General features: G+C 31.7%; 6 protein-coding genes across 8 annotated transcripts; 3 read left to right on the top strand and 3 right to left on the bottom strand.

Moving 5' to 3' along the window:
• Positions 1-451: 451 nt before the first annotated feature.
• Positions 452-3,256, top strand: Vps4 (vacuolar protein sorting 4). 2 transcript variants are annotated; one of them, XM_066730522.1, is made up of 7 exons: positions 452-597; positions 838-931; positions 996-1,107; positions 1,193-1,566; positions 1,637-1,904; positions 1,980-2,422; positions 2,496-3,256. In XM_066730522.1, exons 2-7 carry the CDS (start codon positions 908-910, stop codon positions 2,595-2,597), a joined length of 1,323 nt encoding a protein of 440 aa, XP_066586619.1. In that variant the 5' UTR covers positions 452-597; positions 838-907; the 3' UTR covers positions 2,598-3,256. The 2 variants fall into 2 exon arrangements, with proteins under 2 accessions (XP_066586619.1, XP_066586620.1); XM_066730523.1 differs by having other exon boundaries at positions 502-650.
• On the bottom strand, positions 3,201-5,167 carry Pdp (pyruvate dehydrogenase [acetyl-transferring]-phosphatase 1-like protein, mitochondrial). Its single transcript, XM_066730521.1, has 4 exons — positions 4,865-5,167; positions 4,637-4,778; positions 4,085-4,555; positions 3,201-4,019 (listed from the first exon to the last, which is right to left on the bottom strand). Exons 1-4 carry the CDS (start codon positions 4,991-4,993, stop codon positions 3,337-3,339), a joined length of 1,425 nt encoding a protein of 474 aa, XP_066586618.1. The 5' UTR covers positions 4,994-5,167; the 3' UTR covers positions 3,201-3,336.
• Positions 5,168-6,541: 1,374 nt separating this feature from the next.
• Positions 6,542-8,190, top strand: LOC136775786 (uncharacterized). The gene is made up of 3 exons (XM_066730860.1): positions 6,542-6,767; positions 6,860-7,034; positions 7,094-8,190. Exons 1-3 carry the CDS (start codon positions 6,542-6,544, stop codon positions 7,437-7,439), a joined length of 747 nt encoding a protein of 248 aa, XP_066586957.1. The 3' UTR covers positions 7,440-8,190.
• Positions 7,735-9,075, bottom strand: LOC136775785 (uncharacterized). Its single transcript, XM_066730859.1, has 4 exons — positions 8,915-9,075; positions 8,467-8,819; positions 7,962-8,386; positions 7,735-7,902 (listed from the first exon to the last, which is right to left on the bottom strand). The coding sequence occupies exons 1-4, from the start codon at positions 9,019-9,021 to the stop codon at positions 7,735-7,737; spliced, it is 1,053 nt and encodes a 350-aa protein (XP_066586956.1). The 5' UTR covers positions 9,022-9,075.
• Positions 9,076-9,568: 493 nt separating this feature from the next.
• mRpS26 (mitochondrial ribosomal protein S26) lies at positions 9,569-10,618 on the top strand. The gene is made up of 2 exons (XM_066730276.1): positions 9,569-10,107; positions 10,177-10,618. The coding sequence occupies exons 1-2, from the start codon at positions 9,866-9,868 to the stop codon at positions 10,595-10,597; spliced, it is 663 nt and encodes a 220-aa protein (XP_066586373.1). The 5' UTR covers positions 9,569-9,865; the 3' UTR covers positions 10,598-10,618.
• A 154-nt stretch (positions 10,619-10,772) lies between these two features.
• On the bottom strand, positions 10,773-22,031 carry Med (Smad/Smad4 homolog Medea). Of its 2 annotated transcripts, none has more exons than XM_066730274.1 (11): positions 20,315-22,031; positions 20,001-20,197; positions 19,780-19,928; positions 19,418-19,697; positions 18,885-19,190; positions 17,995-18,132; positions 17,633-17,824; positions 17,371-17,556; positions 16,773-17,309; positions 15,273-15,403; positions 10,773-15,162 (listed from the first exon to the last, which is right to left on the bottom strand). In XM_066730274.1, exons 2-11 carry the CDS (start codon positions 20,065-20,067, stop codon positions 15,082-15,084), a joined length of 2,067 nt encoding a protein of 688 aa, XP_066586371.1. In that variant the 5' UTR covers positions 20,068-20,197; positions 20,315-22,031; the 3' UTR covers positions 10,773-15,081. The 2 variants fall into 2 exon arrangements, with proteins under 2 accessions (XP_066586371.1, XP_066586372.1); XM_066730275.1 differs by having other exon boundaries at positions 18,885-19,175.
• Between the last annotated feature and the right edge of the window lie 3,079 nt (positions 22,032-25,110).

The raw sequence follows: 25,110 nt of genomic DNA, 5'->3' as shown, positions 1-25,110 counted from the left end.
TACTATAGTCAAATTACTATTTTCCGTTTAATTTAAGTATTAATCGAAGTCACCAAGATTAATTAAGTAAAATGATATTTATAATAAATAATAGAAGCAATTAAACTAAAGTAACCATTAAAACTTAACTATCTACGCTTTTATTAATTATATTAATGTATAGTAAGTGCTTCAATGCTATAGTCAAATAACACAATCCCATGCACTCCGGCCGTTAGGAAAAGACCCTGTATACAATTACACCAAAAAAATTCGGTACATAGTACATACATACTGTATCAGTCGTGTTAGTACTCCCAGCCAACTAACGAACGCTACTTTAGTAACAAATTTCTTATGGAACCATTTGGAAATGTTGATCATTTTGAACTGCTAGGCTAGGTTAGGAATTTGTCAATCAGTGACGTTTCGTTATGTATACCTTACATGTCTTATATACATACAATGTATAATAGCAGCGAAGCAAAGGCAAACGACGTTGTGTTGGTGCAGTTGGTTTGTGTCTTCATCACATTGACAAATTTTTGAAGGCTATAATATTTCAACGACAGGAAAACCAGTCGAACTTTTTATCGTCTTTTAGCGGAGAATCCACGAGTTAATATTTACTTTTATTGGACCGATTAAGGGCCGGTATCAGTAGTAATCAGGCAAGCCTCATATTCAACATAAGAAGTAAAAATCTGAAAAACTGCCAATCAAAATGTGTTCTTTCAGATTTTTGCAGTTATGTTGAATATGAGGCTTGCCTGCTTTTCGTACTGACACCGGCCCTAAAATTTAATAGAACGCAATGCCCAGTTTTCATCAATATTAAAATACTGTTTGTACATATAGGTGATGTAGATTTGTCTAGTAAAGAAGTGTACAAAAGAAAGGTTAGAAAGAGTAATAAAAATTTCTTAGGATGACTTCGGGTACAATTTTGCAGGTTTGTTAATTAAAAGCGTTAATATGCAGTATTGATATAATCGATAATCTAAAATCTCTTATAGAAAGCTATAGACCTAGTTACAAAAGCTACAGAGGAGGATCGAAATAAAAATTATGAGGAGGCACTTAAACTGTATGAACATGCAGTAGAATATTTTTTACACTCCATCAAATGTAAGTTTAATTTAATAATAATATATAATTTTTTACCAAGTATAAGATATAATCATATAATGAAGAAATTATGCAATATGCTTAGACGAAGCCCAAGGTGATAGAGCAAAGGAGAGCATCAGGTCCAAGTGTATGCAATATTTAGAAAGAGCTGAAAAATTGAAAGCATACTTAAAGAAAAGTAAAAAGAAACCAGTTAAAGCTGGAGAGGATAATGCAAAAGATGATAAGAAAAGTGACAGCGGTGACAGTGACACTGATAGTGATCCTGAGAAAAAAAAATTGCAGAGTAAATTAGAAGGAGCTATTATTATAGAAAAACCTGATGTAAAATGGACAGATGTAGCTGGTTTAGATGGAGCAAAGGAGGCTCTAAAGGAGGCTGTTATATTACCAATACGTTTTCCTCACCTTTTCACTGGGAAGCGTATACCTTGGAAAGGAATACTACTATTTGGAGTAAGTGTTAATAACAGTAGCTACTAATTTTAAAGGAATATCAAATTAATAATGGTCATTCTCCAAATAGCCTCCAGGAACTGGTAAATCATATTTAGCAAAAGCAGTTGCCACAGAAGCCAACAATTCTACTTTTTTCTCAGTTTCTTCTTCTGATTTGGTAAGCAAGTGGTTAGGAGAGTCAGAAAAGCTTGTGAAGAATTTATTTGAACTAGCTCGCCAACACAAGCCTAGCATAATATTTATCGATGAGGTGGATTCTCTTTGCTCATCCAGGTCAGACAATGAGTCAGAATCAGCAAGGAGGATAAAAACAGAGTTTTTAGTACAAATGCAGGGTAGGTAGGAGATTTTTCTTTATTTACCTTAAATATCAAACTATTCCAATATTATTTATTAACTTTCTATGAAAGGCGTGGGATCGGATAATGATGGGATTTTGGTCTTGGGAGCTACAAACATACCTTGGGTACTAGATTCTGCAATAAGGAGAAGATTCGAGAAAAGAATTTATATTCCTCTTCCAGAGGAACAGGCACGTGGCATTATGTTTAAATTACACTTGGGCAGTACTTCACATTGTTTGTCAGAAGAGGACTTTAAAAAATTAGCGGCGGCTACGGAAGGCTATTCCGGCGCGGATATTAGCATTATCGTGCGTGATGCGCTTATGCAACCAGTAAGACAAGTCCAAACGGCAACACATTTTAAACGGGTGAGAGGACCATCGCCAAAAGATCCTTCGGTTATCGTGGACGATCTACTTACACCCTGCTCGCCAGGTGATCCAGATGCTATTGAAATGAGCTGGATGGAAGTAGAAGGCGATAAATTATACGAACCTCCAGTTACAATGGTAAATTATAATAAAAAAGTGATGAAAATAGAAAGATACAATCTGTAATTACGACTTTAATTTCAAATTTCAGAAAGATATGCTTAAATCTTTATCGACCACACGTCCTACGGTGAATGAGGAAGACATGGCAAAGCTTGAAAAGTTTAAAGAAGACTTTGGGCAGGAAGGTTGATTCACAACCGTTTTGAAATATCTATCAATCAATATTAAATTCCGAACCAGAGATGATTTAAGTTTTTTACACACTTGCCTTACTATTTATGAAATATCGCATACACGTTAAAGTGTTTGTATAATAATAATTTGAATAGTATGTTTGGTTCTTTCATAAAGTATCACTTATTACAATAATGTACGTTCGTAATCTTACAAAAAGCTTACTGCTTCTTTAATTCTATATATAATAGAGAACAGTATATTTTCTAACAAAGTAATTTAAGACAAATGGATTAAATAAGAGGTTTTCTATGTCAAGGATAGGGAGTAGGAAAGAAATAAAGAGGAGAGAATGAGAATAAAGATTTAGAAATTTTACATAGATAATCTTACGAAAACTGTAGTACATATATATCATTGAGCGTTTTTACAAAACTGATACCCGCTCATCCTGGTTATGTTACTTTGCATAATTTGCTTGCGATTCGAATAGTTAATATAATAGCTTATAACAACGAGATTCGAGCAAAATGAGAAAATATATATAGTTGTAATATTATCCATTAATACGTATATATACACTCATGTAGTATATGTAATGCTGGTAATCAATATCCAGTTCTCTTGTAAATTATTTTTATTGTTAATTGAATAAATAACAAACTATACATTGTATCAAGTGGGATTGATAGATAATATATCGGATAAGCATTGTAAAAATACAATAGAGGAAAAAATATAAATATTTTGCACAATCATGGGGGACAGTGTCGTAAAAATTCCGTGTCTGTATAGACAACAGTAACTGTAATGTCATCACGAAAGACACGAACTACTTCGCCAGGCAGCGTTAACATATGTGATAATTTTACATGGTCCATTCCACATTCCGTTCCACCGAGGGCGTTTCTTAATAAATGTGTAGCAGCGTTACTATCCAAAGGTTTCTTTTTTAAACCCTCTTTACGCTGCAATAGCAATTCATTTATGCTGGATAGTTTCATATTTTTTCTTGGTAATCTCAATGGGCTCAGAATGACTTTACCGCTCATATGTTCTCCCACTAGACGAACGGCTTGTAACGGAGATACCATATCCCAAAGTCCATCGCTTCCGATTATAAGGAATTTGTCTTTTGGGGTTAATCTATGATATTTAACATCCGGTCTGGCTGTTAGATATGGAGGTGTGTGATAATTAGGGGGTATCGCAGTTTCACCGAAAAGAGGTACCACTTGTTCCTTGAGAATCTCTTTATCCCATTTATATCTAAAGTCGCCAAACGACCGTAGCGGAGCCAACTGACCCAATAAGCGTTCCATTTTTATCACGGTAGACCTTTCATTATTTGGGTGTTCCGATAATATTCGTTCCACTTCAGTGCGATTATCAGTATTATGCTCTACGGTCATAATTTTGGCAGTCCATTCGTTGTTCTCTACAAAAGGAAAAAAAGAAGTTTATTATTTACTTTGAGATATGATAAGGAATCACAGAAATTACCTGAAAGAACGCCAAGCACTGCTTGACAATCTCCCGTGTTAGCAACGTGTAAGTGGGGACCATCTATGTGAGCAACTACAGCAACGGCTCCTGACATGGCAACCGTCAGCGTGGCGTCTCTCCTACTAAAGTCTGACAATGCTTCGCTGGACAGATCTGTATCTAGCCTAAGGAAAGCACTTTCCAATGCAGTTTCCATTTGAAATTCACTAGTTGGCTCCGTTTGTAGTAGGTCACTCAGAAATGTTAAAAAGCTTGCTCTATAGAGGTCTTTAATTTCAGCCAAAAGCTCCACCTTATCATTGAATTCTTCAAGTAAACGCAATGGCTCATCTGTTCCCATCATATTCAAGTACTGTTTCAGAAGCTCGTGAGGCAGAAAAGAAGCAGCTATATAGCTAAAGAGTCTTTTAGAAATCACCTGAGCACAAGCTCCACCTCCATGCCCATCAAATACACCTAGTAGTATGCCTAGGAAATAATCAAGTAGTTTGATATAAATAGAAATATAAAAAATATCACAGTCAGTTAATGCAAATTTAAGTTACTTACCTTTTGTCAATAAACATTGTGCTTCTGATCGTGTATCTTCTATGGGATGGTTGGATGCTAGCTGATTTGAGTCGTAATATTTGATAGAACCAGAACCATTGAACTCTTTGGTAAACTCGTTAGCTTGTAGAATCGTTGTTACCTATGGCATATATCAAAATGAATCATTCAGCGGCATTGGAAAAAAATTTCCGTTTGTGTTTATTTTTCTGGGAAAAGGAAGATTACTTCTTGAGGTGTTAGACGTGGTAATGTCATATAAAAGCGAAGAATAAAGCTTTTGCTGCCACATCTTTTATCAATCACTGTACTACCTAATTTGTTACAAAAGAAATTAATGCTTTTGCAAAGTATCATTATATCAAGAAATATATTGCTCTTGTTATGATATTATTATTGTTTGTCACCGTCATTCTTACAACACATCTTCATTATTTTTATAGGTTAAAGTAAGTGAATTGGATCATCAAAAATTATCGTTTTTTTTAACCCTTTGATCAATGGTTAGGTTAGCTACCATGTTGTATGTTGTTTACATGAGGTCGTGAAGGTAGTGTGGAAAATTGAATCGTATATATATGTACATACTATAGAGACCGTGCACACCAACACAATGACAGTGAGATAAGAATGTATATTGGTGTATATGCATACAATCAGCGCAAACTATCGGTCAATTTTCGAAGGGTTTGAGTGTAATTTATTTATACGTATACAGTTATACAATGACACTTCGCTATCATTGTGTTGGTGTGCACGGTCTCTATAGGAGATTCGTGTTAGTTGACTATAGCGCTCAGGATGATGGTATCTGAGAGCGCTGATTGGTCAATATCATGTAGTGCCAACATGAAATGGTCCGTTACCAATAGATGAATACGAAAAATGAGACCCATCCGCCATTTTGGAGTGGAGAAGTGTTTACATGCTAGTTGTAGCAGAAAGAGGTGTGAAATGGAAAAATGTCAAATAGTGAAATTACTAAAGTAAAAATGGAAAATAATGAATGGAAAGTACGAATATTCTTCATTTTCATTCAAAGTATTCAATTTTTACTTTAGTAACGACAACATTTGACATTTTTCCATTTTACACCTCTTTCTGCTACGAATGCTACGATCAGCATTGTAAACATTTCTCCACACCAAAATGGCGGATGAATCTCATTTTTCGTATCCAACTATAGGGACCGTGCACATCAACACAATGATAGGGAAGTGTCAATGTGTAACTATATACGTATAAATAAATTTCACTCAAAAACTGCGAAAATTGACCGATAGTTTGCGCTGATAGTATGCATATACACCAATACACATTCTCATCTCACTGTCATTGTGTTGATGTGCACGGTCCCTATTGGTAACGGCCTATGTAGCGCTCTCAGATTCGATCATTCCGAGTGCTATAGTCAATTAACACGAATCTCCTATGCTCCGCTGTTAGGGTGATGGCAGACAACTCGATGGAACTGACGCAGCGGCCGTAAACGTAAACATAATGTAAGACAGACGAAGTCGTAAACTTAAGCGGCGAATTTGAATGATTTGATATTGTCTGCCGATGTCTGGTCGAAATCGTTAGCGTAATTTTTGCAACTGTGCTAGCTGTTTTGCAAAAATACTTTATTTATATCATTATTTAAGAAAAATATAATTCTGTAAGTAGCATTTTTAATTAAAAATGTATTGTACTAGTTTTTCGTACCCATTCCTTAAGTTATACAGAAATCGTTAAATAATATATATATATATATATAGTTATTATTTATCACTGTTAGGTTATAATATTAGTTTTGGAGAAATATAGTAAATTTTAAAATTTATAATTCAGGAATTTTAAAAATGCTTAGATTTGATTAAAATTTTCCGTTTTATTTTGTACATTTTTAAATTATGTAGAAGTATGGATCATGAAGATTATAGTGCTTCGTATGATATAATAAATGACACGGTTGACGATCCTGATGATGACTTAGATAATAATAGAAAAACTGGTGATGAGCTACTTATTGATTTGTACAAGGAAAGAAGCTTTTTGTATGATAAGCAGAATAAAAATTTTAAAGACAATATTATGAAAAGCAATGCATGGAAGGAGATATCTACGATAATGACAGAATTGCATGAAGGTTTTTAGATTACAAAGTTTCTATTTTAACTGAAAGCAATTTAACTTGTCACACATTATTTTGAATGCTTTGGTATATTTGGTTAATTTTAGATGATATGTATACTCCTATTTATTGTCAGAAAAGATGCAATTCTCTCAGAGATCAATACAACAGAGAAAAACGAAAAGCTCTTGAATGCAGAAGTGGAAGTGGAGCTGTCAAGCAAAGTTCATTTCTTTATTTACGTCAGCTTTCATTTTTGGACAAGATTGTAAAAAGAAGAAGGTAAAACAATATTTAGTTTTCGTTTTGTTTTAATTTGAATTACAATTTCTATTTTTTAGAAGCTACACTAATAGCAGCATTAATAAGAATAATAATAATGATTTATTAAATAACTTGCAAGAAAGTAATAAGCAGGTACTTGACGAAGAATGTATCAATACAGGTGATACTGAGCCAAATATTATGAAAAGACGTAAAGTTCATGAAACAAAATCTTTAGAGACTGCATTCTTAAATATGGGTGACACTATTTCTGAATATATGAAAAAGAAGAAAACAGAAATGGATAGTGTAGATGATGCCTTCATGAAATATTTAAAATTGCAGTTCGATACCTTCTCTGATAATGAGAAGCTTATAAGGAAAAAAATGATAATGGATGCTCTGGTAGCACGGATTGAGTAATATTATACACTATGTTATACATAAATTAATAATGATGACTATATAGTTGCTACAAAATAATTTAACATATATAAGGTATAAAATATGTATTTATGTTGAAATGCAAATATAAGGAAATACTTTATTTATTTTTTTAATTGTTCAACATTAATTGTTGGGAAGAAGAAATATTAAATTAAAATTTTAATTATTTACATAGGAATAAATATTTTTCTCAAACAATGTCTAATACTAAAATTGTTTCAATCTAACAGATTAATAGTTATTAAACATTATCCTCTATTTTTGTATCGATCTATTCGTCTGCATAAATCCCTCTCTGCACATATTCGTGTTGCCATTCTACTTGGCCATCTGTTGACTGAAAAAAGTTGTTTAAGATGGTTCTTTGGTGCTCACCCGTTAGTACAGAATTATTGGATGCGTGAATAGTTTCATTACTAATTTCAACCCAAGGAGGATGCTAAAATATTTCAAACAAAATTTTTACCGAATAAAATTGTTCAATTCCTTTTGTTTTACCTGAACAAGACGGTAATTTGATTCTTTGCTGTATGATTTATATCCATCAATTTGTTCTTCCTTCAAAATATAATTATGTAAGCATACAGAGGCGCTTACTATTAGGTCTGCTGTTTCTGGAAGTATAGTAATAGCAGTATGAAATATTCTCCATTTATTACTTAAAATTCCGAAAGCGCTTTCCACGGTTCTACGGGCTCTCGAAATCCTATAATTGAAAATTTTCTCATCATATGTTAAATTATGTTTGGAATAAGGCTTCATTATTCTATGAGACAGCTTAAAGGCATCATCTGCCACAAAATAAGCCGATGTTTTATTTTCGCTATTAGGTAAAGGCATTTGTTCTTTTGGCAAATTTAAGGTTTCATTTGTTAAATTTATTCCTATATTCGAGCCATTAAATATACCTGCATCGTTCATTCCTATAAATTAAAAAATTATAATACATGTATGTATATACATTTTAAAAATTTCACATAATATTTCACTGTTAATTTCTTACCACCAAATGCACCAATATCTACTAGTGTAAATCTATACAAGTGGTCGGCGATAGCCATTAAAACAATGCTGTAATATTTTTTATAATTGTAATATAGGCTTCCAGAATTTGGTGGTGCGCGTAATCTAATGTGTTTTCCATCTATAGACCCTACACAATTTGGTAGGTTCCATTTTTCCCAATATCCTGTGGCACATTTCTTCCAATCTTCTTCAGTAGGTTCAGCAAGATATTTTGTTTTTAAACTTTTTATTATGGCCATACAAACTTCTTTCACAATATTTCTTACTGTGGATTCACCTACTCTAAAAGCTAGAGCTATGGTATTTGGCAAGTCTCCAGTAGCCAAATATCTTCAAAAGTATATATATATGTGTTATATATTATTTATAAAAACATTATATCTCGTACATAGAATATATGAAATATTAGAAAAATATATAAATACCGTATAGCAATTATTAGCTTCAACTCTGGGGTAAAGGCTCGCCAATTCTTTTTATGTAAAAATGGTTCGGTTAATTTCAATAATTTTTTAAAATGTACTTCAGACATTCTTGTGTAGCGGTAAAATCTATGTGGTTCATTTTTTAGCTCTACAAATAGATTGTTGTAATCTCCTTGAGATAGCCTATTCTGGTTGATTGGATTTACTAACCATCTTCTATTCAACCAACGCTTTTGTTTCCTTTTTCTAATATATATATAAATGAATGCTAGCCAATAACTTGATAAAATTAAAATATCATTTTCCAGATCTCCATCCATATTTTCTAGAAATTGCATTTTTGCATGATACAAACAATATCTATGCTAATAAAGGTGAGGGTATAAAAAATCTATTGAAATATATTATTTCAATTTAATTTTTATTAAAATGCTACTTACAGAATTATATTTTTCTTAAATAATGATATAAATAAAGTATTTTTGCAAAACAGCTAGCACAATTGCAAAAATTACGTTAACGATTTCGACCAGACATCGGCAGACAATATCAAATCATTCAAATTCGCCGCTTAAGTTTACGACTTCGTCTGTCTTACATTATGTTTACGTTTACGGCCGCTGCGTCAGTTCCATCGAGTTGTCTGCCATCACCCTTAGGCTGCCTTCACATGCGGTGTAAGATACGGTTACGGCGTAACGCCAGCACCCAACGGGCGAGACGCGACTGACGCGAGGGCGAGCGAGACGGCCCGATCGAGCGAAACTGCGAAAGTCCCGAACCGCAGACGGCGAACGATCCCGGATCCGGACGATCCTGGCCGCTCATTTCGGCACACCTCCGATCTGTATCAACTAATTTGCCCCCTTCTCTTCTTTTTTTTAATTTTAATATTAAATTATACTTAATACATTTACCATTTTAAACTTGAATTTTTTGATTTTTGCAATAATGATTCCAGTTATCAAAACAATTGGATTTAGTGTGTTAACAATGTGCCGTTCTGGCACATGTACAAAGATAATACCAACCACTGTATTTAAGCATAGCATAAGATGGAGAAAGCCAATCTGGCTTCCAACAGCAAAATCGAAAATGTTTAGAATACCTGTCAGGCCTGATATTCCAACCGAAGAATTTGAAGAAATCAAACGATTGTATAATAATTATAATACTTATATGAAATCAATTAGGTATGTTTATAAAAGATTATACAATAGCTACGAAGTAATTTTTAAAAATTTATATTAAACCATTTACAGAAAGTACATGGGAGCTAGAGAAAGAGAAATGGAAGTGGAATTGGATTTAGAAGCTATAAATAAAGTGGAAGAGGAAGATTTTGCACATTGTAAAGCAATTAATGACGAATGGAATAATAGTATAGTTTTAATAAGAAATGAGCGAGTGGCAAAAGCTAGTGAGCAACAGAAGGAACAAATTTTACAAAAATTGATAGAAAAGGAAAAGAGAGATGCTCAAATTCGGGAGAAGGTTCTTGAAAGATTAGAGACAGTGAAAGAAGATGCAGTAACTTTCATTACGGCAGAAAATATTGATCAGGCTATTGAAGAGGCACTATCTAATGTGATTGACCACAATGCTGCTATAGACTCATTAGGAAACTTTTACACTGGAGAAAGTTCTATAGAATTAAGAAAAGAAAAAGAATTACAGCAATAAAGTAGATTATAATTATTTAAATTTTCTGCTCTTTATTTCAATCACAATGTTTAACATACCTTAACCTATGTTTAGAAAAATTGAGTTATAAGTGTATAATATATGTTTATATACTTATTAGAAATGATGCTACAATTTGTATCTTTTACGTAAACTAATGCAAACAGAAGGTTTTACTATGATAAGTTTAATAATGCTGTATGATGCATTAAAATTATGGATAAAATTTGTTCAAATAACATTCTTAAACTTTAGTTATGTTTATAACTATATATTATTTACTTAGTCCTTTGGAACTATTTTATCATTAGCTGCATTTTGAATTTGGTTTGTGTAATATTCTAATATAATTATTACACTCATTGAGTATCTTTGGTTTAAACACTGTATTTTTTTGTATCAAGCAAACAAAAGATTAAAAATAGAAGAAAAAATAAATTCCTAATTTCTGTATAGGTGGTCTAATGAATTTGGAAGGTGTTCATATACATTTAACTTATTACTTTAAATAAAGATTATCGATTAAACTAACAATTAGGAAAATTATTAATATCGTAATTTCATTGTACAAACGCATATCTTTACATATAGTATATATAAATACATACAGAGTATTCAAGACCATTTCCATTCCCTTTTATTTCGGCTTCAAACGATAAAAATTTTATGGTATTAACAAGAACCCTAAAACGGTTTTTTTAGTTTGATCTTCTTATATTATTGAAATCTCTTTTAGCTTTTCAAATAAAACGTTTTTTATTAGATACTCTTATAGCTAATCTCCAGTTTTTCAAAATACTTATAATGTACTTGCTCACATTTCTTCATTAAAGCAGACTCCTATATATGATTTTAAATTTGAATTACTCTCATATACCAGAGTCAATTGGAGTATTAATGTAATATTTTGGAAAGCTTTTGATATGAACTATAAAAAATTTAATGAAAAATACCAGATTCCGTCGAAAAAGTTTAAGATGATATTCACGCAACCTTTAAATGACTCTTCAAGTTCAGAATAATGATGTCATTTATAGTGTACATACTCTTGGAGCTATACATATAATTATAAATTTTGTCTGAACGATTTTGCTATATTTCCTGTATTTTCGAAATATTCTCCTACAATGATTCAAATGAACTACTCTGTATTGTATATGCATATAGTTATTTAATTTAGGAAGTAAGTCTTCCTAATTTAAAATATTTTTTTATTTTTTGATAAAAATAGAAGAATTTTAAGTTGAGAATAAAAATTCTTAGTAAAAAAAAACAGCATATCTTGTAAAAGCCAAGAACCCATTAATAAGAGCTTGCAGGCATCATTACAAAAAGCTACTTTTATATAAGATAATTTAATAATCCATATAATTACGAAGTCCATCATCTCTGATAAAAATAGAGCATAAACAGTAACAAGATATCTTTATGCAAGAAATGTACCCTTCATCGGATTAGAACCGTCAATTATAAAAAGTTTATCAAAGCTGGTATTTTGGTTAGTTAATCACGCAGTTAACCACGTTAAATAAAAAGCAATAAAAGTATTTAACAGACTAGTTTTAATTCGAAATAAAAAAGAGGAAAAACAACAGAACATTTAACTATTGCAAGAGTATATACTATATAGGGCAATCGATTAGCTTCATAAATAAATAGAATAAGATAGGATCTGCATTTTAGGCTGGAAGAAAAAAATATCAGACAAGGTCCCAACTTAAAAAGCTATAAAATAATGATGAGATCATAGAAAACGAGAAAGAAATAAACGAGTAGGAGCTACTGCACTTTCATGTGACTGTTAAAATATTGAAAGAGATATGTTATGTTCGTAATGAATTAATTAGTATATGAATGTTAAACGTAATAAACGTTTATCTTGTGTAGCAATTATAGATTACACATACATATTGAAAACATTATATTGCTTATATAGAATATTAGATAATCAACACCTCTGATGTTGAGATGACTTAAATATAATTTCTGATGTATTCCAATTCATTGAGATATAACCATATATAAATCCAGAAACCTAACTTTTTCTATTTTTAATATTCTCATTTGTAGCCAATGTAGCAGATTAGAGAATTAACATTATCGTTAAAATATTTCTCTAATCCTCGTCACATCCCGAAATAATTAATATAACGTCTCATATATTTCCATCTTGAATTTTTGACGAAGTGTATCAAACAAAATTTTGTTTCGCCTGAAAGTCTAATCTTAATAACACTCATCTTAAAATGTTTCTGCAAATAAACATAGAAATATGCTTAGTCAAGCTATAAAAATGGTAATATATGAAATAGTTACATTTAATGTCTTTTAATTCTATATTATGCTAGAGGTTACTTAAGGCGCCGACAGTTACCTTTTTTTTCGTTTGCTTACAATGATTTTTTTTAGATTGGCGATATATCATATAATTGTCCAGTTGAAGGTGCGTTAGTACCGTAAAAAGTCTCAAGTACCATGTTACAAGAGTATATTAAAAAAGAAAATAGGTCTGTTAAAAATATAAGGTCTCATACAAATTTCTAAATGTTACTCTTTTTTTAATCTTATATAAAGTATGTATGAAAACGATGGCACACATTGATCTTTAATACGAAATTGGCTGTATGTTGAAGATCTGCTGATTGTAATTGAGCAGTGCATAAGTGTATTCTTTTTCCTGTTTAGATCGAGCTTTATTACAGGAGACGGTTATATTTCTTAGCAATGAACTATTCGAGAAATCTACGGTAACGTTAATTTCCACCGTATTTTATATGCTAATAATAATATACATCCCACAATTCCACTGCTCCTTTCAATAATCACGATCTGTAAGTTACATTATTTTTCTTAGAATCTATTCTTTTTCGCATACAATTACGTTCATTATACTTGTATTATAAAAAATCTTCATATGCAAATTTACGAAACAGCTAAAACACAACGTAACACGTACACACATTTGTAAACTAATCACATTATTATACAAAAAAAAAATCATTAATAATCGCGTACTACTGCTGCAATAACTATTCGTCTTTACCTGCATATATTTGTAAAATTTTTATAAGAAAATACGCGAGGATAACGAAAACACAAACATTTAAATAATCTATGTTCAACCGTAACAAAGTAGTAAAACTTTTGAACATTATAATATGTACGTTCTACATAAACTAAAAAAAAAGGTTATTACTAAACTGTCATTTCATGTCAAAACATGTAAGATTGAGGAAAAACGAGATTTGATCTAAGTAACTGAAATTTTCAGTTATAGAGGGTAATAAATGTCATTATTATCCAATATAAAGTGAAAGTATGAATTATAAACTCAGTTTTCTGTACTTCTATTGCTAATTGATTTCGTAAAATATATGCTATACGTAAGCTAAATATTTATAATTTTTTAAATATAAAATTAAATTTTACGATAAATATAGAAAAACGTAACATTACAAAAAAAATTACGATTGCAATTTATACTAATCAAAAATTCAAATTTGAAAAATGTAATTTTAACTTTAATTTCACATCTACAAAATTGCTCTTTTAAGATTTAAAGTCAATTTTTAATCGGTAGGATGGAAAACGTCCATCATTCGAGCTATTGCAACTAAAGTTAAACTATATTTATACTACAAGATGAAAAACGCAACATATTAGTATATCATATTCTGTTTAAATATTTGAATGGAAACTTTCATTATTGCGACATTATTGAGAAAAACAACAACTGATTATAAACAAGTGTATGCCAATAAAATCGAAGAAAAAACTGTTTGACATTATCAACTGTTTCAGTATTATATTGAGTAAGTCTTCCCGTGTACATAATAGCCTTGTTTGTGTTGCTTGCATTTTCTGCACTCTTAATTAAAAATGTATATTATAAATGTCACACAAAGTATACACTTTTAATAAAAAGTATAAAAAGTACAAACAACACGAGAAAAGCTAATATTTAGATTTTTCTTGTTTAATGCTACATAATTTTGCAGGCAGAAATAAAAAACGAATAGATCAATCTGAAATATAGACGCGTTCTTATAAAATATAAGTATTTCATCATTAGTATTTCCGTTTTAGTAGGCCTACTATATAACTTATTTTTCTTGTTCAAAAAATAATATTGCTTAAAAAAAAATAATGATCCTTTGCTTAATTTTTGTACATTGTTTGTAATACAAGGCCGTGGCACACATTTTATCCTATATTATGATATTATCACGTGTAAAAAGTTTAAGTATTTAAACAATGATTCAAGCAATAAAACTTTAAACTTCCAGTTTCTGACTTTAGAAATTTCGATTTTAAATAGAGCCTCCTTTACCATTTAACCGAAAGTAACCTCATTAGTCGTGCTATTGCGCTTTAATGTTTACTGGTAAATTCATTATCATACAAGAACAGAATTATATTGTGGCAGGACACTAAATTCTTGCATACTTAAAATTGAGCTTGAATTCTTGTTTTTCAATATCAAATTATTCGATCCCACGAGGACCATCTATAGGCATGGTATGCAGTACTTCGTCTAAAAGCTGAAGAGCCCTGTGCAAATGAACCTAGAAATGGATAAGATATATTTATTATTCTTCTGTTTCAGGAGAGTTGAAGTATCTTTATGATGTGTTATAAATATTATTAATAAGAAAGTCAGTAATATTCGTTTTACCTCAATCCAGCATGGTGTTTCTTTAATGCTCTGTCGAGGATAATCAGGGCCCCATCCCTTTACGAAACTTAAACGTAAAATACAAAGTCTTCGCAAATCATCCACTCCGATACCAGCTGCTGCGCTTAAACCTAAAACGATATCAGTATTATTTAATTAGATTAAAAATATACCTTCAGCATAGATAATTTAAATAAATTCAATATGATTACACTATACTTAAGAAAATTAAGGAAACAAAAATATGCCAAAAACTTGAGTGATATTTTAAAACCCGTAACATTTTAAAAAATTGTCGTATCGAGATGGAAAAAGAGATCTTGACGATTGAAATTTCTAGTTTTTAAAATTTGCGGTAACCAATTTTCAACTATTTTCTCGCAATTCAAATGACTACTTCAAGATAAAAATTGTATAATTTTATTGTTTTGCATAGGCATCATTCAACCAAAGAAATGTTTTTTTTAAGTAAATTGATACAAAGACTAAGTCTGCTTTTTCTAATTAATTTACTTTTTTAAAGAACTCTAAATGATCATTTATTGCTAAGATATCGACGGTTGAATAAATCAATGAAACATACGACACTTTTATCTTTGATTAGCAATCTTTTATAAGCTAAGAGCTCATATAACAAATCAAAGGATGATTTATTAAATTTGATAAAAATGCTATTGAATAGCAAATGTTCCTAAGCATAAATTTTTGATATCTTGCTCATTAGTTTTAAAAAGTTACCAAAAAATGATATTTCTGACATAAAAATTCTACCTCTGTTTAGCAAACAGAGAGAAAGACTATTATTGCAAGATTTTGTTTTACTTTAATGTACTTCCTATAAATCTGTAAATTTTCTATTTGATCCATAGAAGCATTTATTCCTCTCAAGCAACCAAATTGTGTAATAGAATTAAAGTAACATAATTATGGTTTTGAAACCGCTTTTACTGATTGCTAAGATAAACAATTTTTTACTACTCTTTGCGTATAATTTCGCTCTTACAATATTCACCAAATTTAGGTTTTTATCAAGTATTGAAAATTGTCTTTTTATACACAGTACAATCATTAGTTCCTGAGATATTGACAATAAAAAAAAGCGTCCTGTTTCATTCAACTATCGATATCTCAGCAACAAATGGTTACATAAAGTTTTTTAAAAAAGTAAATTAGAGAGATAAAACGGACTAATTAATATCTGTTTTTGAAAAAAAGAAAAAAATAATTCCTAAGTCCAGGAATGCCCAAGAAAAAATTAACAAATAGATCATATTTGTCTTGTAGTAGCTATTTAATTTGCAACGTAACCATTGTTCAGAAAAATGTTTGCTAATAGATTTGAAAACCAAAATGTTCAAATTTCAAAATATTTTGTTTCATGTTGATACAGTCATTTCTCATATACTTACGGCCTGTCAAAAATCACTGAAAATGTTTTGGAATATTTTTGTTCTCTTAATTTTATTGAGTGTATATATGTATTTCAAACGAATCGCTTACTTTTTGTAATGGGAGCTCCATGAGTCATATGTCCCGCGACAGCCGCGGCTTGTGCAGCTGCGGCAGCTTGAGCAGTTGCAGCCTGTCCTCTCATTTGTTTATGGCATTGTCTAAGATCAAAGACTTTTATGTATGCAGAAGGATATATCTTGTGCACCGCATCACCAGGTGCTCGGCCCGCTTCCCTATCCAAGTAATAAGATTGAACGAAGACACTATGTTCACTCTGACACCTTAACCAGACATCACCTTCGCCTCTTAAATCCAATACAACACCCTTTCCTATATGGAGACGCGCTCTTTCGCTTTGTTCCGTTCTGTGTACATTGCTTAAAGCTCCTAGGCAAAATCTATTTCCTCCACTAGGATCCACATAGCCGTCCACGGTCACTGTGGGGCATCCGCTACTAACTTTAAAAGTTTCGCCCACTTGAGTGTCCAATTCAAAATAACCAACGGAACACCAATATTCCGGTGCTGGCTGAGTCGACAATAATCCTCCTATGTTACCGCTTACATCTCCGCTATGACCACCCCCTGATAAGAAATCCTCAAAGTTTAATTATGTTTTCATTAGTTATTAACTTGACAGACTTACAGTAAGAAGTGGCGTGCAAATGTCGGTGATCCGGTGGCTGCATACTCTGGGTATAAGTAAGAGTATTGGCTCCTGTCCATTGTGGTGCCCCTGTATTGTAAGGATTTGCCACTGTAACAACGGCAAAACCATTCGGGTGATGCAAATGCACTGGTGATACTGGAGAATTCTGATTCTCTCCTGGAACTAAGAATATAATACTTCCTTTTATCTTCTCTTATTGCTTTTACCAATAATATCTTTTAATCATAAAATTATTTACCTAATGAAGCTGCTAACGCATCGACGCTAGTCGGAGGTGGATTGAGATCCTGAGGTGGAGTGGCTGTTCCATAAAATGAGTCTGACGATTGTCCTTGCGATGGACTTAAAATTTGGTTACTATTGCTACCACCAGCTGTATTCAAGGTTTGCTGTTGGCTACCTACTGTATGGCTCATTGGATGTACTACTGCTGCAAGAGTATACATCAATTTATTATATAAAAATTCATATTGTATTTAAATAAAAAGAAGCACTGTAAGTCTTATAGTTTAAATATTGATTTGGTTCATGTAAAAGCAATATAGGCTTAAATTAGTGGACAAAGCAATGTTACAAAAACAAGCTTAATTATATACGTACGATGATGTATATTGCGTGATGTGGAGTGGTGAGGTGTAGGAATCCAAGTTTGCCTAGGGCAATTATTGTCCTCCAGTTTAGCGTGGGGGTTACCACTACTTCCTCCCCCACCACCACCAAATATACCTTCACCACTAGCTGTGCGAGACAACAAAAGGAGAAAGAAATAAAGCCAAAATCAAACTGAGTTAACTGCATAAAAAAATATTTATAAATTCATTCAATAATAAAACATGCATCTCATAATCATTTAAAAATTATTACTATTGAAAGTAATACTATAACAAATTACATTAACTAGATTTCTGTTAACCCTTAGCTGTGGTCTACCTTCAGTGCATGAAATAATTGGCTTATTGGACTGATTAAGATCTCAAGCACTAAAATGTTTGATACGAGGACACAATACAATTTTTTCACTTTTAAAAATTTGTATGTAATCCTTAAATGTTGCTTTAATAAAATAAATGGTTGAATTTAGCAAAATTGAATTTTAAGGTTTATAAGGGAAATTAAAGAATGTAGAAAAATGGAATAAATATCCTTTTTTTTTAAATCCATAACTTTCTAAATATTAAGTATTTTTTCAAAAGGTTTACTTTTATATTAAAAAGAGGATTTATCCACCAATGAAGGGGACTGAGGTTGTTTATGGTCCAAAGGGGCAGCCAAGGATTAAATATCATTGTTTTTTATTTCAGTCATAATATACTATCAAATGTTGGAAGAATATTATATAAAAAGCACATTAAACTAAAAAAAAAACTATTAATGAATGTAAAACAAGCTCAGGCACAAAAATCATTAGCTTTTATAATTATTAATATTTCATTTCTTTTAAAATTTTACAAAAAGAGTATCTCCTACTTTCCCTGTATAATAGTACTTACTTGAGTTTGAAGGTGTCAACCCTGGTATAAAAGGCTGCTGCGATTGTTGAGTACTGCTGGATGTAGCTGGCTGAGCCGGTGGATGATGCTGTATAGTCTGATTTAATTCATTATCAACATCCATTCCTGAGCCTACTGTCCCAGTTGCTGTACTTCCCCCTCCTACAGCTCCTCCTGCTGCTCCACCTCCTCCTCCTGTTCCAGATCCTCCACCAACAGTGTATTCATCTTTGACAAGTCTACCTCCTGGTCCAACGCCAACTCCAGATTGTAGCGTCAATCCTGAGAGGTCTGTAAAAAATGGGTCTGTACGGGAAAACCAACCCATATCATCAAACATCGATAGCAAAATGATAAACTATTGCACCATATGTGCAAAAAGAAACTTTTTTTAAGGCAAACTAAATTAAAGGGTAGCATTTTATAAATATAAGTAACATGTGCATGCTGTTAAGAATAATTTCAGATTACATTTTATAACTGAAGAAATTAAACTTGTTAGCTTATTATGCCAATGGTATAAAATCACTTACCTATTCCAGGAGATACAACCCTTTCATAATGGTAGGGATTGACACATACAGAATCACATTTTAAGTCAAAAGCAAATTGGCAGTATTTTACATGTTTCAGCTCATTTTTGTGTAAATCAGGCCATCTCCAAATGCGGGCATAAATAACATGTGGGAAGCCTTTTCGACCTGCAACTTGTAGCCTTCCATCCAAAGTCCTTTGTATTGTAACGCATTTACTTGGATGTGCACCATTTGTTGTAATTGCTGTTATAAGACTGTCCAGCTCATCTCTCTTCTCCTACATATACATATATATGATTAATAATTGATGACTAGAAAAAACATTACATTTAAGTATTATGTAAATTATTCTTTCATACTTTGAGTTTTTTCACTAGGGATTCAATGGCACGTTTGCTGAATCCTTCACTTTCTCCACCCTGTCGATGACACATTAGAGAATGAACAATGCTCAGACAAGCATCTGCGCTAGTTGGAGCGCTTGGTGCAATTCCTGTCATCTCTCTCACTACTCATTAGAAAATAAATAAATTATTGTATGTAATTCAATATTAAAAGTTACTAGATTACTCATACTCACACTCTGGGTTAGGTTGCATAGGGGGCGAGGGATACAAATGGCCTCCCCCGCCCGCCAGCCCAACCATCTCTGTAAAAGCCGTGGCTGATAAAGTTTTAATTCCCAAAATGGGTACTTAATTTTCTCTTTGGCCCAAAACCAACTACTTTGTTTATGAAATACCATCTAGCAATTTAAGCAGGTATTGGTGAGATTACCTAAGGGAGAAAATAAGTATTATTTTAATTGGCAAAAAATTAAATACTTAAAAAAAAAAGGAATAAAAGGGACACAAAATGAAGTTTAGAAAGATGGTCAACATTTTCTCAGCTTACTGATAAATTATGTTTCTGTATATTTTCTCAGCAGTCACACAACCAATGTTTTTGCAATTTCTATTTGTAATTTTCCTTTTTGCGATTTCATCTTGTAAGATTCATATTTATATATATATATATATATATATATATATACATATGCATTTATTTTGGTTCTTTTCTTAAAACGGGTATTCTAGGAATATTCATTTGATCAATATTCATTTGATCGATTGTATTTGCACTTGGTGTAATCTTGTTGACTTTAGAAGTGGAAAGATTGAAAAGTAATAAGAAGCAAATCGTAATATTAGCATTTCTAGTATTATGACCAAGTGAAATAGAGAGAAAGACGCAGATTTACTTTAACTACTCCGAGAATCACAGAAGTGTATACAACTGCCTAATGCATAAACACCGTCAGAAATATATAAATCATATTACTTGGGATATCTAAATAACTATTATTGAAAATATGTACTGGTTTATTATCGTAGAAAAACAAAGTTGAATTGAGTTGAACTAGGTTGCACTTGGATTTGAGTGTATAAGTTATTATAACCACACAGATAAAAAAAATCGGCATTCAACGATGAGAAGTTGGCAATAAATCTCAGTTATGTGACTCAGTTGAGTACAGTTTATGTTACTTAAATTGTATACAAATGAGTCGATCAGACTCACTTTAGGAGTAAAAGGAAAGCAACTATAATGTAGCATCTCCTGAACGCTCCCTTCGATATGCTGTTATCAAATGTCAACTGTCAATTCATAAAAGTGTATAAAAGGAGAGGAAGAAAGAAGAAAGAAGAATAATGGGTTTGTTCTTTTTCTCTGCACTATCGAACTAGCGAAATTAGTTGAAATAAGACAAACGTATGATTTTTCACTTTAACTTATTATACTGGATGCTTTTCAATTAGCTTAAAAATCGACACAATCGGATACAAATGTATAGTTTGTGTGACATGCAATATACCATTTGTGTCCGATTGTGTCGATTTTTAAGCTAATTGGAAAGCTCCTATGTACTACTAGTGCAGCTATACAGCAAAAAAGAACAGACCTAATGTGTCCGTTGACTCGTCAGTGGCTGCTTTCCTGTTAGCTTGAAATTCGACACAGTCAGACATAATCGGACACAAATGGTACATTGCATGTCACCCAAAATGTACATTTGTATCCGATTGTGTCTGACTGTGTCGATTTTCAGTCTAACTGGAAAGCACCCAGTCAGCGTTGCCAAGTGTAGTGTAATTACACTACGTAGTGTCCATATCCTATAGCGTAGTGTCCTTTCGGACACTACGCTATAAGATGTGTAGCCTTTGGGATACTACGCTATAAGATATGTAGCATTTGAGATACTACGCTATAGGATGTGCAGTATTTCGGATACTACGCTATAAGATGTGTAGTACGACACTATAATTTCTGTTAGTATATTAGTTTTCTATAGTGTAGTAATAGTCTTACGAACAATACTTCGTAATACTTCTATCTTCCTCGTGTATTTTGACAGTTTATCTAGAATTGTTTGTTATTATTGAACTTTGTAAAGAATATTGAAGTGAAAATTGTTCTGATAATGCATTTATATGCATATATAATTACCTAGTAAATTGAAAATTAAATAAATTTTTAAATATCGTGTTGGTCATTATTAAATAAATAATTTTATTCTTTTATTTTATCCCGAGGATGAATGATCCCTTATAATAATGTTGTAAAAAGTTTATCCTTTTTATAATTTTTAAGAATTTTAAAAAGTATGAAAATTTATTACTCTTGTATAATAAATAGTTGTTTTTCTTGTTTATATGAATTTTATTGAAATTAAATGTCTTTATTTATGTGAAAATGATCGTTGTGGAGATTATAAATTTATGTAAATGTCAACTGAGTTCTTTTTCCTGTAAATTATTATTAAGGGGTGATACTCCTGTAAAACGTTGTTTTTTAAAGAATTTTTATTACAAGAAGAGTAAAATATTTATTGATTCGCCGTAAAGTGCATGTTAATTAATATTAAAGTTAAACGTTGCTGATTCACCCAATGCTGATGCCAATGAATAATCCATCGTTATGGATATTTACAACTCCGCATAAAGAAATTCTATAAGTAATTTGTAAAAACAAACCTAAGTTCAGCATAGAATTAGTGGGCTCCGGAACGATTTATTTACATAATAATTGTTTGTTAACAGCTACTGATTTTATGTTGGAAACAGTACAAACCTATAAAATAAGCAAGTGAAGGAATTATATTCCAAGCCATAAATTTTCTCTTAATACAATTGATCCCAAAAACAGCATAAATGCAGCGGACACCAACAAGATACCTCGATTCCACACTATACTAAGTAAACTCAACGAACAGATAATACCCTCAGCGCCCAGCTCAAAGACCTCGAGAAGGACCTAGATAAAAAGGTCAAGGGAGAGGTCACTACCTGTTTCCTATCAATTTATTTTATACTATTCAACATTGTAAAATAACTCTACGAGGACAGAATAAATTTAGTTGTACCAATGTGATTGAATTTGCTTATCGCAGTGTAAACCCATAACAATATAGTGAAATTTAACAAAAAAAAGCCTAAAAATTAAAATTTGAGGTTGTTTTGAACAGAAATGTCGTTTTTTTTATAAACAAAAGGAGAAAAAATTTATTTATAATGGTTTTTTTAATGAAGTTTGAGGTATACTTTGCTTATTGCTGAGGCCAATAAGTTAAAAAATGTATTTGCAAAATTTCCAGTAAATTAGACAAATAATTTTTTATTTGCATTTCACGACGCGAAAAATTAAACGTTTTGAGAAAAACGCGTTTAAAGTTTTTGGACTTAAAAGTTCTGTTTACTAACACTTTTATGAATTTCATCCTTATCAAAGTTTAATCTGTTTGCCGTACATGTACATATATGTATTGAATAATATTCAAATAGCAAATTATGTATAAAGCTTATTAGGCCAAACAAGGCATAAGACAAAACTGCGAACTCGTTTTCTTATTTCATCTCATATATGCGTTTTGAGAGTATAGCTTCGATAGATTTGTAAAGATTCTTAAATTATTTTTTTTCACTTGAAACTTTGGGAATATATTCTTCACATGTTAAAGAATCTTTTTACAATAAAAAATTGTTAACAAACAATTTGTAAATTACTCTTCCACCTTAATAATAGTCATACTTCTTTAAATAAAGTATCTATATATACAGGAATAACGAAAAGTGTGGAATGTTACATGCTGCCTCACTCTCCAGTATCACCATATATGAGCTAGACGAAATAAAAAATAAAGCAATGATATTTGAATATCAGGTAGACATTGAACTTAACTTATTGATATAACTATATTAAAACATAGATTTTAAATAGAATATACATTGGAGTAAACATTCCTATCCTGGGTGCAAAGAGAGCATCCCTATACCTTCTCTACCTGAATTATCGCTTATAGAGCAATAAACCAAGAACTATCTATACAATTTACCCTTTTCAGACATCTTTTTTTACATACGAGGAAATCCATCTGCGGTGCAAATAAGCCACCCGGGAGTTTCTCTTTTTTTATGACTATCTACGAAAACCCATCCTGCGATGCAAACATCCTGCTATCGCCAACTTTGTTTTTGGGAAAAATCTTCCTGTGACGTAAAAGAAGTACTTCCCGTCCAGAAAAAATATCCTTAGCCTTCCCTACTCGGTGTACCAAAAATTTCCTCAGCAAAGGAACAACATTCGCTAAACTGAAGATCTGATTGGTCCACAGGGTGGACGATGGACCCCTTCATTTTCTTCTCAAGGAGGGATAATTCATTAAAAGCCCTCGTTAGCCCTTAGGCAATGTCTTTTTGTCTGTTTCGTCTTTGATCTTGTTTTTTAAGTTTTTGCTCTAAGCGTATCAGCGAAAATCGACAATTATTTTAAATTAATTTCTTCATTTACTGATTTCTTTGGTGAAGTTTAGTGTAATTGTGTGAAAACATTTTTAAAAATAGTAAAAGTGATAAATAAAGCAAAATATAAGCTTTAAATTAAACTACATCATTCAACTACCATCTTCAATCCAATTACGCTTAGTGACACAGACGGTATCTCGAATATACAAATCATCAATAATAAAAATCTCTTTGTAATCCAAAGAAATACGGTTTATGGTTTATTCCCCAGATTAAAAGGAGCTGTAGCGGTAAAGCAAAGTATCGTAAAACCGTCCTTTGTTCGAATTAAATAAGTGTTCGATTAGTGGATTATCAATAACATCTGTGAAATACATTTGAAGCATATATCAGAAAAATAGGGGTAAGTTTGTTACATAAAATCTCTCTTCGTCGCTTCTACTAACATTCTTTAATTTTTAAATTTGTAACAATTTCGTTGATATTTCTTTAAAGTATTTTGATAATGGAAGCTGAGCAAGAATTTTCAGTAAATGCCCTGTCTGAAAGCAGGGGTCAAACGTATTGAAAGATTTGGGAAACGGATCCTGCTTTGAAAGATTGGCTTCAGCCTCACGCTTCCAACAAGAAAGCATTATGCTCTATGTGCGAATATTCCATTTCGGCGTACTATCATACATTACGAAAACACACTCGAAGTAAGAAACATTTGGATTTGATGAGGCGTACAAGTAGCACAAATAGTTTGGACACCGTGGAAACTGCTTTAGAAATTCAAAAAAAAGTAACAAGAATTGAATTAATTTTGACAGGATTCTTTGCAGAACATAACATAGCGTATCGTATAGTAGATCATCTAATACCTCTATTAAAACATTGTTTTCAGGATGTAGATGTTTGCAAAAT

The sequence above is a fragment of the Prorops nasuta genome, unplaced genomic scaffold, assembly GCF_024137725.1.
Source record: "Prorops nasuta isolate Cenicafe-Biocafe unplaced genomic scaffold, Cenicafe_Pnas_1.2 PNAS00008, whole genome shotgun sequence".
In the NCBI taxonomy this organism is placed as follows: Eukaryota; Metazoa; Arthropoda; class Insecta; order Hymenoptera; family Bethylidae; genus Prorops; species Prorops nasuta.
Note: the sequence above shows the minus strand (reverse complement) of the source record. Positions and strands in the feature narration are given on the sequence as shown.

Bases quoted from the DNA above. Each gene is read 5' to 3' on its own strand.
- mRpS26 (XM_066730276.1), top strand. From the start codon at position 9,866: ATGATTCCAGTTATCAAAACAATTGGATTTAGTGTGTTAACAATGTGC. The intron at 10,108-10,176 runs GTATGTTTATAA...AACCATTTACAG, and splicing joins ACTTATATGAAATCAATTAG to AAAGTACATGGGAGCTAGAG.
- LOC136775786 (XM_066730860.1), top strand. From the start codon at position 6,542: ATGGATCATGAAGATTATAGTGCTTCGTATGATATAATAAATGACACG. The intron at 6,768-6,859 runs GTTTTTAGATTA...GGTTAATTTTAG, and splicing joins AATGACAGAATTGCATGAAG to ATGATATGTATACTCCTATT. The intron at 7,035-7,093 runs GTAAAACAATAT...TCTATTTTTTAG, and splicing joins AAGATTGTAAAAAGAAGAAG to AAGCTACACTAATAGCAGCA.
- Vps4 (XM_066730522.1), top strand. From the start codon at position 908: ATGACTTCGGGTACAATTTTGCAG. The intron at 932-995 runs GTTTGTTAATTA...AATCTCTTATAG, and splicing joins CTTCGGGTACAATTTTGCAG to AAAGCTATAGACCTAGTTAC. The intron at 1,905-1,979 runs GTAGGTAGGAGA...TTTCTATGAAAG, and splicing joins GTTTTTAGTACAAATGCAGG to GCGTGGGATCGGATAATGAT.
- Med (XM_066730274.1), bottom strand. From the start codon at position 20,067: ATGGTTGGGCTGGCGGGCGGGGGAGGCCATTTGTATCCCTCGCCCCCT. The intron at 19,929-20,000 runs GTGAGTATGAGT...TCTAATGAGTAG, and splicing joins TATGCAACCTAACCCAGAGT to TGAGAGAGATGACAGGAATT. The intron at 15,404-16,772 runs GTAAGCGATTCG...ATATCGTTTTAG, and splicing joins TGGAGCTCCCATTACAAAAA to GTTTAAGCGCAGCAGCTGGT.
- LOC136775785 (XM_066730859.1), bottom strand. From the start codon at position 9,021: ATGTCTGAAGTACATTTTAAAAAATTATTGAAATTAACCGAACCATTT. The intron at 8,820-8,914 runs GTATTTATATAT...ATACTTTTGAAG, and splicing joins AAGCTAATAATTGCTATACG to ATATTTGGCTACTGGAGACT. The intron at 7,903-7,961 runs GTAAAACAAAAG...GAAATATTTTAG, and splicing joins CAAATTACCGTCTTGTTCAG to CATCCTCCTTGGGTTGAAAT.
- Pdp (XM_066730521.1), bottom strand. From the start codon at position 4,993: ATGATACTTTGCAAAAGCATTAATTTCTTTTGTAACAAATTAGGTAGT. The intron at 4,779-4,864 runs GTAATCTTCCTT...TATATGCCATAG, and splicing joins CACGTCTAACACCTCAAGAA to GTAACAACGATTCTACAAGC. The intron at 4,556-4,636 runs GTAAGTAACTTA...ATTATTTCCTAG, and splicing joins ACAATGTTTATTGACAAAAG to GCATACTACTAGGTGTATTT.